The sequence below is a fragment of the Mizuhopecten yessoensis genome, unplaced genomic scaffold (genome assembly GCF_002113885.1).
Source record: "Mizuhopecten yessoensis strain PY_sf001 unplaced genomic scaffold, ASM211388v2 scaffold716319, whole genome shotgun sequence".
Classification (NCBI taxonomy): Eukaryota; Metazoa; Mollusca; class Bivalvia; order Pectinida; family Pectinidae; genus Mizuhopecten; species Mizuhopecten yessoensis.
Window position 1 is genome coordinate 637,499 of NW_018480057.1, and position 13,690 is coordinate 651,188.

Genomic DNA, 13,690 nt, shown 5'->3' on the forward strand with positions numbered 1-13,690 from the left:
TATATAAGTCTATGGTGTAATGTCTCATAAACATATCTCCATAAGAAATATACCTGAATAATTCCTTCCAGTCTCTCATCATTCGTGTTCAGTAGTATTTCATCCTTCAATGTTTCGTTTATCGATTTAATTAATTTTGATGAACACCTATGTAAGTAATTATTGATTGTTTTATTTATTTTGATTAGTAAGTGCTTAGTTTTAAACTATATCCTAACATACGGCATTTACTTCCGGAGATATAACTTTGATGATGTTCAATAAAGGAAATGAACAAAGAAAAATTACAATAAAATAGAGACAAAGTGAAAAGTGTAAATGTCGATACTGGCTATCATGGTGTCACTGTCTATAACTTACATTGTACATGTCCTATTGCTAGAAAAAAATCTTTAAATATGAAACATCAATCATTGTAACCTGATATTATGATTTCGAAGGCCTTGCAGAACGCTGTAAAATAAGGTTGAATTTCATCAATGAACACGGTAGAGTGTACGTACCATTTTAGCGTGAGTGCCGTCTGTTTCTTCTTGTCCCTCATGATCTGCGCAACAGTCTTCTTTTGAATCTGTTGCTCATCGGATGTTATGTCACCATTTCCGGTTTTTTCCTCTTCATCCAAAATGCTCTCGTCATCGGTAAATGCGGGACTATTCAGTGCGGGACTGTCCTCCCTGTTGGGTTCTGTGGGAGATAAAGAAGAGATAAGTATAGGTACGTGTACATCTGTATCTTAAAAGTAAGCAAACCTATTTCAGTAGTTGAAAGATAACGCCGGGGTACGATTCAAGATTGTTATGGAACTAAAAATATATAAAAGGATTGTTACATTGATGAACCCGACACCTCTCGGAATTTTGCACCACATAGATAAGTCGACATAAATTTAACCCATTCCTTGAAAGCGTAGTTTGTTACACAATGTGCATTCTCTGATTTGTTTTATTTAATAAATATACACATCGAGTTATTAGCTATATGAGTATATATATACTTCATTGAGATTTACGTTAAACTATCTCGTGGACATTCATTTGGGTTTACGTTATTCATGTCCATCATTTGTGGGTTTTTTTTATAACACATAAAACACGCACACCTTACGTTTAAATGGATAAAAGTAGAGGAACCTCGTTATACTCTAGACCCAGACAATATATACAGTAAAACCTCGTTACTCCGGAATTAAACGATATTGTATACAATTAATGGAACTTGTTGCTCTGGATGATAATCCTGCACACCATGAATAAACTCACTATTCCGGAAAAACTCGTTTTTCCGAGACTCAAATAATCCCGTATACAGTAATATCTCTGTACTCCGGAATCAATTGGTCCCGTATACGTTAATATCTCGTCATTCCGGACTCAATTCATCGTTTATACGGTAAAACCTCGTGTCTGGGGACTCAAATAATCCCATTAACGGTAAAAAAAAGTTCCTCTGGACTCAAATAATGCCGTATACGGTAAAACTTCTTTATCCCGGGCTCAGATAATCCTGTATGCAGCAAAACCTTGTTACTCCGGACTCAGATAATCCCGTCTATGGTAAAACTTCTTTACTCCGTACTCAGATTATCCCGTCTATGGTAAAACTTCTTTACTCCGTACTCAGATTATCCCGTCTATGATAAAACTTCTTTACTCCGTACTCAGATAATCCTGTCTGTTGTTAACCCTCATTACTCCGTACTCATATATTCACGCTTACTAGTGGTAAAACCTCCTCACTCCGGACGATAATTAGGTATAAAATAGAACCTCTTTACTCCGGACGACAATAAGTCATAAAATAGTACTCTTTAATCCGGACTAAGCTTACCCTGTATATAATGGAATATCGTTATTCCGGAATACCACAATCCTTTATACAGCGGATCATCGCCACTCTATACTTATGTGATCCTGTATACTGTAAACCCTCGTTTTGTAGGACTCACAGCAATTCCTCAAACAGATTATCCTGGTTACTCCGGTTCAAATATATCTGTTGATTAAAATTCAGTGACGACTTCCATTTTTGCAACGCGAAAAAAACGTTAATCCGGATATTTTTCGAAAACAATTATATCCGGATTTCAGCGTGTGTTGACTGTAAGAGCCTAGTTACGCAGTCTGCGTGAGGCAGACTTACGGACTGACAAACGGCCAATCTGTGGGCACTTGAGCAAGTACTTGAAGAATTTAGTTTGCGCGATAGCCACAACAACCCGATGACATGGCCGGGTGGTCAGTGTGGTCAGACACAAGAGCACGTGATAAGGACCGTACGTCCTAGGTCACTCCGTCGTTGTACCAGAATGGATTCGAAATGGTTTCAGATACGTAGTGACATCTATAAAATACCGTATGACATCACTTTCAAATATATAAAGGATCTTACATGAGTTTCCATTTCATATGAGATTTATGAAACGAGTCTAAGAATTTTGCAATTTAGCGAGCGTCTGGCGAGCTAAAATGAAAAATGCATAACGAGTTTCATAAATTTCATGTGAAATGAAAACGAGTGTAAGATCCTTTTTATCACATAATCAAGATTTGTGGCATTTATTCGTGCAAAAGGACATTATTCATGCTACCTTAAGATGTAAAAAGCCGCCATTTTGACTCCAGTCATGTACTTGTCCTAGGGATGACGTCACAATTGAAACTTACAACCAATCACAGGGCTGATAGGACATATTACATGGGTTCATACGCAAAGAATATGACATGGATATATTCACTGGATACGTATATTATGTGATAAAAACCGATCCATCAGCTCGCTTAATTGTACCAGACATATAATTACTTCCACTGATTCTGACATCAAAAGAAAGAACTATCGAACTGTCTGTCCAATCCAAATATCGTAAAGAGCTTTCTTTATGACGTCACCTTGTTAATCCTTATTTGCCGTCATTATTAAACACGGCTTGACAAAGGGACCAGTCGGTCTTGAAACGTTGCGACACGATTAACACGTATACATTGTTTGTGTAAAATGTAAAACTTTGATATCACATATTTCCAAACTGATGAATCTTATTGAAGATATCATGTATTTTGGTATCTTTTTCGTTTTAGTTGACTGATCAAAGCTTTGCAATACATTATAAACACTCTTATTCCAACAGCTCTGTGGCTACTTTTTCGTGTATATATAGACGTTTGTATCCTGATACAGGAATCGGAAGTCCAAAGATCATACCGTCATCCGGTTTAACCGCTGACGTCATCTTCTATGATAATTGAACTTTCCTGATTGACTTACGATGATATATTCAATCGGGCTTGGTGCCTACTAATCTCATACCTGTTGATAACATGTTTACTCATATATATTTTCTATTTTTCAAATATTTATTGTGATTCATGACAGTTCAATAAAACATGAAATTGGTTGATTGATTGACTGATTATTTGATTTCTATTTTTACAAGAAGCGTTTCGCTTAAGCACTTTTCAGAAAAGCATTTGAGATGGAGACAAAGAAAAATAAAAAGAATATGAAGAGGTCGTGAGGCGGTATATAGAAAGGCAGAAGTTACAAGTCTACTGTTGCCTGTTCTTGTAATAGTTCCACACCAAAAATCAAAACGTGAACGTGTGGACTGAAAATTAATATAGTCGCTGGCTTCATGTAAACATTTGAATACATACTACATAGTATTACAAATCCCGTCAGATTAACACATCCTCTTATACACAGATTATGTGGTCAAATGGATTATCGTTATCTTTGGCTAATAACTCCGTTGACCACCACTGACCACTGGTCATTTGGCCTAAATCCCAGTAACAACACTTCGCTCCATTACTAAACCGTGGGAGATAGGTTACACATTAATTGGGTTTATCTTCAGAATTATTGGTTTAAGTTACAAATCTGGATAGGTGGTTAATACGAGATAATATCGAATAGCATGTTTATGTATTTTGGAATTCGGATGTTGAAATGTTTATTGGTTATATAAAATATTTAGATTATATCTTTTATTTCTTCTTGACATGAAAGTAAAAATGATTAAGCAAAACTTTATAGGTTACCCTATTCTACTCTTTATACTTTCTTGTTCACGTGCGATTTTATATACTCACGGCAGATTTATTGACCCCTGTACAGATAATTATAACCTGCACGGTGCCTTTATCAGATACGTATGTATTACAATATTGTAATTAATACGTATCTACCTACATACAAGAACCATGAAACACATTATTGTGATGAATTAACCTTATTTTCATAACCACTTATAGAGTGGGAGCGATTCCATAAGACATAATGATATCCAAATATGTTGTAATCATTATCATATTTGTTAACTTGTCATTGTAAGAAGGATCTCACACGAGTTTCTATAACGAGGCTCGTTTCATAGAAGTAGAACGAGTTTAGGATACAGATTTAAATTAGAAAAGAACCCCCTTATCGTATGCTCCACAATAGTACAATACGCGTTTTCAATAAACCATGGAATTTTTCTTTGCAATTTATTTTATTATCAAAATGTTCATCCATATTTAAGTCTCAAGTTCAAAAATAATTTAATTATGTCGTGTGACGTCATAGGGGTGATATTACAAATGTTACATATACTATCACATTATCTGTTATTCTTCAGATACCTAAATTGTTGATTTCAAGAAAAATATATTCTAAAACGTAGTATCTTCAAAAAGATTTATCAGTTTGGAAATATCTTTGCATCAAGGTTTTATTTTTACCTTGTCATACATGTAGCAGAGACGTATACATTATTCGTTATTGTAATATATACGTTTCTGGCCATAGCTTGACATTTGATACGCATAATTAACTTGACAAGGGTACCAGTAGGTCTTGAAATGTTGCAACAAGTTTGATACCGACATTCTGTTTAAAGTAAAACTTCGAACTGAAATGTTGAATACACTTGTGTTAATATTTAATAATAGCCGGCATGCACAAACAATATAATGTGTAATACATGTATCTCTTCACCTTATCAAAAACCTAAAGTCGGTGTTACCAACACCTTCATATTGTAATGTAAATGAAATTGCAATATTGAAATTTGCGACAAACAAAATATATTGATTATGGCGCAATACAAAACAAACACGTGGATACATTTCAATAACTTAACAATAATATAATTTATCTCTTACGTCTCCAAATGACCCTCGAATTGATGAACCATAATTCTTAATTTTGTTAATAGTTGAAAATTGAGGCTGAGGATGATGATTCATGACTGATGATTATGATATCTGCTATTTTGATGACAATGTATATTGCACATGAAAATGAAAATAATTATCAATTGATACTCTGATATTTATTTTTAGGAGAACAAAAAACTTGAAATTTCACCCAGTTTCATATGTGGAGTATACTGTCCGTCTCTAAACAAAAGTGACACATTTATTTTACGTAAATTTTATTCAAACATAGTTTGTTTTATCAAGGAAAACAAATAGTTATACCGTACCTACAGTTGTAAATACAGAGTTGGACGTGTGTGGGTATAGAGCTAAGCTTTGATCTGACAGATGATATAGGACATCATGTACAGACATTGTTATTTTGGCAATTTCTTTTGAGAAGCATTACGAATCCACGTTGGTAAAAATGGCTTCAAGCCTGTCATGCCGTACATATGATCAAATAATTGTTGTCATTGCAATGTATAGTATAAAGTTGTATATGTGCTCATCTTGTAAATAAACGGGGGAAATAAACACATCTACAATTAGGGAACTTTTTTTGTTTGTTTACTTTTCCCTTTTTCAATATTTCCAATCTAATACAACATTTTGTGAGGTTGGTGAGTATATACTTGCACATAAATTCAAAAAGCACATCATATAATTTTGATTGTGATATTTAAACCGACACCATATTTACAAAATCATGACATGCGTTATAAATACAGTACTATAAGTTTATACATTTAATATTTTATCGTTTAATATGAAAAATAAAATGGATGGATTTGTAAAACGTTTCTTTTACGATAACGGCTGTAAAATCAAGTTAATCAATACAAACTAATTAGGTACACGACATGTCAGCACCTGTCTGCCAGCTTTTATAACTGTTTATTACAGGTGTTTTTTCCCACCAGACATGACTTGATAACCCGAATAAATCGATTTGTTTATAACTATAACGTGTAAATAGACTAATCATTTATGATGTAAAAGCGAATTTTGATGCCGTGACATTAATAGGTCGTGATTTATGGAGATAATGATTTAAGTGTTAATTACCAAGTGATTTCATTGGTATTTAAATTTGAGGTGGTTATGCTGACAGACTTCAGTAAAATTGCAATCGAGGTTATTTTTAAATATGATATTATGATGATGTGCTATAAATAGATTAGATCACACGGGTGATCCAAGTTTATTATTAATGAATAACTATATAATATCACATGATATTATAAATTTTAATCCGCAAACTTCAGGCAGGCGTTAATAAATAAAGGATCGATTGCTTTCTCTTTGTCTAATGTATATCGTTTCTATCAATGTATTGAATTTTTACAAAATGCACGTTTTTTTCTCTCAATATATACTGTAGTAAACTAATTTTTGCTATTTTCCAATATCCCGTATACGAAAACGGTTTATTGCTGTGAAAAACCTTATATTGTACAATATGGTCATGTGATTGTCACGTAACCATTGTCAAAAACACACGTTGATTTTAAGCACTCGGCTGTTTTTAACTGATTCGTATTTTACCTGTTATTCACTAAAAATGTACTTAATTTTTTTAAATAGTATTTATGATAATCTGTTAAACAGTTGTATAGGCCTGGTGCAATACAACACATGATCTTCTATACCAGCACCTAGGGTCAAACAGACAAAACCATGGGAAGGCATTAAATAGCATTTTCATCAATTAATCTCACCATCAACTTTGTTTACCTCTAGTAATATACTTGCATATAACATGACGTCATCGCACACAATGACGTCACAGCGTTTATTTACATCTTATCAATGGGAGAAATTAAGTCTCACTGCAGTTGTTGTTTAACATTGTTATCTAATATATATTCCGTTTTAAAATTTATATAAAACCTATCTTTATTTTGTTGTTTTTATTTTTTATAGTGTAAATATTGCAAGTATCCGTCATGTTCCATTTTTACGATTACTCCTTGTTAAATACACGTACGTTTGTCTGAGTGTATGAATTAAATATTGAAATCTTGTAGCCTTTCACCATCAACTATTGTTTACACCTGTTTGTACCTGTAGCGTCTATACCTGGCATTACACGGGTTTAGTGATCAATTTCTGGCTGATGCACGTGACGCGTGCTGAGGGAATAATATTTGGTTAAATTGTACAGTTTATGTCAAAATTACCTGCAATAGTAAGTCTGTGTTTGCACGCCCTAAGGAAAGGCTGCGTGTACTTTTATTTCTTTACGTTACGTTGTTACTACATTAATGATAAGCAAAACGTATTCTTTTATATAAAACAAATACAAGTATATGTTTCATTCTTCTCGGTATAACATGAGTCATCGCACGAAGTATTAAACATTTAGCATGCATATTGATACAAACTTTTAAGTTTATTGCAAAATATTTGCTAGGACTTTCGAGTTGAAATTAATTACTTCAACATTAATCAGCTCAAAATAAAAACCTTTGGAAGAAATATGGTAAATGTACTTTATATTCAATTTGTGTGTACATTATATGTCAATATTATACTACGGTACCTATGCTACCACACAAAGGGGCTCGATGTTATAATCCTTGAGGCGATAGGGAGGCCATGTCAAATTGTTACAGACAACTAAAACAAATTTATCTGAGACATTTTCTCTTAAATTAGTAGTTTGTTATGATATTGAAAAAAACCCGATTTCCTTTTCTACTTGAGGTGGTTTTCCACAGTTTGGAGCAAATATAAAATCGGCAGTTCAGTTTATATACACATCAGCATTAATATGAGCACTTCATCCTGCAAAACTGCAAACTGCAGCACTCAGCATGGAGCAGGAAGTAAACAGGGAAGCGAGCGTACCTCCCTTACCCTGTAGGCCTGTACCAAATATTGTCTCATCTCCCCAACAGTTTGGTCCCAGTCATCCACTTGTTTGACAGAAATGATAACCCGATTTCCTGGTCATATTTATACGAGCAGAAAACTAAAAATAATTTTATCGCCATTGAATATTCTGAAAATATTTATTTAATTTTATGATTTGAAATTCTAAATCTTGTAACAATTATACATTTCATCAACCTATTTGAAAAGATGGCTCAAAAACACAGAATTTCACCCGTTTGAGAATTATCTTATACGTATCGTATTATATTCAAATTCAAATTAGTTTATTGTAGTGTCACATGTAAAAGGTACAAGTATTACAATCTCTAAAGTATGTCTACTCACCCACCCTTACATCCAGTCTATATTAGACTTACGAGACACTCACTCTTCCCCTATCATTCTAGACTGTAAAAGTATTACATATATATACATACTTATGAATAAAAAACAATTTGCCAATATAAAACTATAAAATTAATTGACATTAAAAAACACATTACTGTTTAATTATAGATCATGTTGCGACGTCGATTGAGAATATTAACACAGGTTTTGGCACAGGACCTCGCCATGTAAGGGTTGCTTAGAATTACAACTAACCTTTCCTCTTTACTCATATTGTAAAAATCATTTGTGATTTTACTAGCCTCTTGCAATAGGCCTGAACGGAGATCATCATACAAGTAACATTCTATTACAATGTACACGCGAAACACATTCTCTCATACCGGCCTGTTTCGATGCGTATCGGTAATAACAGTAGAAACCTGAGCGATAAACCGGTTTTTTGCTGGTCAATATATACAAACGCACACATATTTAACCCTAAACATATAAACGATACGGTGCTGTAACAGAGATACCCATATACTCTAAATAGACATATTAAAATTATAGTAACTTTAAATAAAATTGTTTATAATAAATTACGTACTAATTTAAAATGTAAACAAATTCAATCAAAGAAAGGTAAAACATTGAAACGCTTTGTAATAACAAATAGTAAAAATAAAAAAAAGAGAAATTTTGTAAAAATAAATGATTCATTATTATTTATATTATTATACAGCTTTGTAACTGTGTAATAAAACTAATATACAACTTAATTTGTTCCAGTTTTGAGTATACTAATAATAAGATAAGTGGTTTATATCATACATGAAAACAAATATTGATTTTTTTTTTCATATGATATTTTTATGGGGGTCAGAGAAATACTTTCTTTTCGTTTTTCACCAAACAGTTACTAAATTATCTTCTGGCCCTTAACCCTATGTTAAGATTTAACCGTGAATAGTATATTTGAATCCTGACATGTGTTAAACACGGCTAAGCACGGGTTTACTTTATCAATGGCCAAACCACAATCTAGTTTTTGACGAAAAATCTGTCCGCTAATAATAACTTTGGTTATTGACATATTGAGCATGTTAACATGAGCAGTACATTCCCCGGTAAATAAATATGCGGTATCATCTATGTAAATATTAAACACTTCAGTCATAGCGGCAATGCAAATTAATTGTCTATTTTTTAGAACTACCTGCTCCTTTTTTAAAGGGGACACAAATATAATATGTAAACGACAGCAATAGCTGTTTAATATTATAAATTTTGATAATATGTATTCATCATTTTATGACATGATATTGTAGTAATCTTTTCTAGTATTGATCAAGATATTTTGCCTTTTGTATTTTTAATGATGCAGAATTCTCCGTAAACAATATACTTTCATTTTAACAATCAAAATAAATGTATGTAACGCGATTTTGTTTGATAATCTTTATAATTACAATAATACACAAAAACAACATAAAGTGCATACATATAGGTATTTATCCATAGTAACAAACAGACATATGTTAGTTTTAAATATTTCCCTGAACAATTTCTATTCTCCCAAAACACTATTTGTGTTGTTTAAGTCCGTTAAAATTCGTCTAATATGCCACTCATTTTCTCTTAAAATAGCAATGAGTACAGTATAGGTAACACTGCCTGTCTCGGTAAGAATATAAAGCTATACATTTGATCTGTGCAGTTTAGGTCGATTATTACCCGTCCGTAATACTTTATATAAACAATTGCACCCGAAGTTCTAGCGGACAGCGAATGTGTACATAACTTGTGAGGAACAGCCGACCAGATTGGGCTATAGTGTCGGAGTACGAACTGATAGTGAACTCAGTCCTACTGTGAAGAATGACAACTCATTCTATATTCCCCGTCGACATGTTAAAAACTTCAAATAATCTCAATCTTTCCACACACCGATCGTCAACGTTTGTTTGAAAATCTGTCGAGCTCGCCACCGATAATGGCCGGCGACAGTACCGAGGGGAATGCACAAATCTAATCGAAATCTGACCAGAGCATATTTCAGAATTTTATCTTTAAATATTGAGATATTATTGTAGAGAAATTCCAGTATAATTCCAATCTTTTCTTATCAGTGTTATATTTGTTTGATTTCATCTGGGTCAAGATATCTCAAGCAAGGCTCCAACACGAACCGTAGTCCGTTGTTTTGTTCAAAACCATTGACGGGCGGGGCAAAGTATCGGGTGGTATTGAGGGATAGGATTGGGGCTAAACAGCTGACGGGGTGTTTTTTTGTCTCTCTCTCTCTCTCTCTAAAAGCTATAGTTTCACAAAACAGGATAAAAAATCTACATAGGTAGTCATAATTTCTTCAACCAAAATCATCTCAGTTAGATATATTTCGTTCAGTAGTGTTGAGCGACAACTGGATACATTTCATCTATATATTCAAATAAAACGGATTTTTCTCCAATCTTTATTTCTTTTCATCTGCTGTTAATTTTGCCATACGTATCAGGAAACATACTATCATAGTTAATACTTGTCTACTCTTAGTTATAATAGAGAGGTATATGTCTCAGTTTTATGTAAGATCATTAACTCTTTTGCGCTTCGACAATGAAAATTCAAAAATTGACCTTATCATCGTAAATAGAAAGTCGTTCATAAGTGTAGCCATACCTATCAATCTAAAATATACACGAAGAAAACTTTAAAAAAAATAAACAAATGAAAACCGGAGATAGCAGAAAAAGAATTAAAATGAAGAACCGGTGACGTAATAGTAATTAATACACAAAACATACAGTGATGATGTAACAAGCAAATACAAATCTGGTTTCAAGATCGATATAATTTCTTGATTTATTGCAGTAATTAAATGTTATACGCGATTTTTTTATGGTGCGGAGAAGCAGTGAACAATGATATATTTCTTAAAACAAACAAAGTGGTTTTTAACCAGTTGTAAAACGTAACCGGGATTGCTCCTCAAAATCTTATATAAATATCACCCCGTAAAATATCACAAAAGTCAACCAATGACATCTTATTATAAACCGACCCGGGTTTGTTTTGTTGTGAGCCTATAGTCTATAATACTACAAGGAACTGAAGCCGGGTTCCTAGGTTTCCGGGTACGAGGGTCATGAGCCGGTAACTGGGTTCGTCACATTGACTTTTTCGGAATGCCAGCTCGTGTCAGAGAGTACATGGACAAATACTACGTAATGTTTATGTCCAGCATTCTGTTATTGTCACACACGTGTAACGCATGTGCAGTTATCATTTGCAACTATTAACTTGGGTATGCTTACACGATTAAAATGCATATTCAAATGCGTTTGCTCCATACAATGTGATATATATATGTAACTATATACACAAAATAACGGTTGTTATGCACATGAACAGTTTCATAACTAACATACAGTACATCACCATGCATTGACATGGTAACTGCATCACTCTCAAAACCATAACCTACAACTGGCGTTTGCATTTTGTGGCAAGAAACGCAGAATATGAATATACATACCCTTTTAATTGTTGATATATTTTATGTTTACATTGTGTGATAGTAATAAATACTCTTACATTTAACATACAAGACCTTATATAGACATGATCTAATTACAGACCGACTCCCGAGCATTGTGTTACATACAGTACACAATTCACGCTGGCTTCATACTCAGAGGCCTGTAATACTTTTCTGTTAAAATTTAAGTCTACATCAGATTGTAAAAATTACAGAATAAAATGATACATTTTAAAATGTTTCATGGCGTCATCTTTTATTGTAACAGCACGATTTACTGATAGATATTTACTGCAACTCGTATTTGCGATATTTTGGTCATATTACAACATGCGTCTTTGTTATAATCAATTTCTAAATTAAAGATTTAAAATTATGATGAACCTTAAATGTAAGTAAATGAATGGCGTCTTATTTGTTATGACATTGCGTGTTGTAATATGCAAACGACCTTTATGACCTTATTTGCATGAGTCTGTTTCTGTAGTTACGTGGTCTATACCATACTCACGTGTAAACTTAAATCCTTGTATTACAAATACAGTTATAAACGTTTTTGAATGACCTTACCGTGTTTCACTCCGCGTTTCCGATATTTCCGGCGTTCGTCCGAGCTAATATCCGGGGACGTACTACTGGTATCTATGGACTCACGATCCGTATCTATGCTACCCTCTCTGCACGTGATTTTCGCAGGAGTTTGCATTTCTAGGAAATCCTTGTCAGACATACACGGCATATCCGTGTCCACAGTTTGTTGACCAGTCTTTGGGTAGCCACAGTTGTATGGCTTCGCCGTCCCAGCTCTACAAGGTAATGTCCCAGTAGTCAACCCACTCACCAGATGGTCCTTGATAGCTGATATTATTTAGGTTATACCATTTTTTTATCAATACCTTCATAAATCACAAGTACAACTGAAAAAAAAACCTCAGGTAAATGATGTATGGGCCGTCTCACCCTTGTATAATTCAACAGGGTATCAAGGTGGATCCACAGGTAAAAATCCAGGTATGACAATATAATACAATATGTAAGTCGAGAAAGATGAGGTTTCGGGTGGGCTTCCCTCTACATTATCACACAGACATATCTTTGTAAAGGCTATCACCGATTTGTCGCCAATATTGATCCCCGCGACGTCACATCACGTGACACAACATAATGACCGATATGATAAGAGATTTAATAATAACCACCCGAGCGATGTGTTATCAGTCCGTTAGTACCCGCCCCCTCCGATAACGATGATCGACAGCTTGATGGACGGTCAGACTAGTACTGGCACTACACATTATCCTTGAGCCTTTACCTGGCAATTTGATGCTTAGGTCGGCCAAGATTCACTAGTATCGTAATTTTTGAAATTAGAAATATAACAGAAAGAATAAATAAAAACTCAGAAATAAAATTTAATTATCATAATTATGCTTTTAAAACATAGCATAGTTTGATCCTGTGTCGGGTACTGATGTAGAACGTTAGTACCATTCATGATCAGCGACTTATCTCCTCGTGTCGGGTCCAGCATTGGTCAGCGACCCTATGCCAGGTAAGACCTTATATCTGATACGTGTTACGCATGACGAGCGCACTTATCTCTTACACGAGACGCAATGTCCATTATGTAAAATCTTCCTAATTATCCGATTTACGACTTTCGTTTAGTCTGTCTGTGTATATATTTTTGACTGTTGTAGACCTACAGGTTATCCAAATTACGATTGATATTTGAGCACCAAAAACAATTCGATATGCA

At 33.9% G+C, this 13,690-nt stretch overlaps 1 protein-coding gene across 1 annotated transcript in view; it reads right to left on the reverse strand.

The window, feature by feature from the left end:
• Window positions 1-13,043, reverse strand: part of LOC110443013 (DNA-binding protein RFX6-like) — a 60,164-nt gene extending 47,121 nt beyond the window's left edge. Inside the window, exons 1-2 of the mRNA XM_021486952.1 lie at window positions 12,502-13,043; window positions 504-687 (exon numbers count right to left, since the gene is read on the reverse strand). Of these exons, the coding sequence (XP_021342627.1) occupies window positions 504-687; window positions 12,502-12,670 (353 nt within the window). The 5' untranslated portion in view covers window positions 12,671-13,043. The remainder of the gene's footprint in view (window positions 1-503; window positions 688-12,501) is intronic.
• Between the last annotated feature and the right edge of the window lie 647 nt (window positions 13,044-13,690).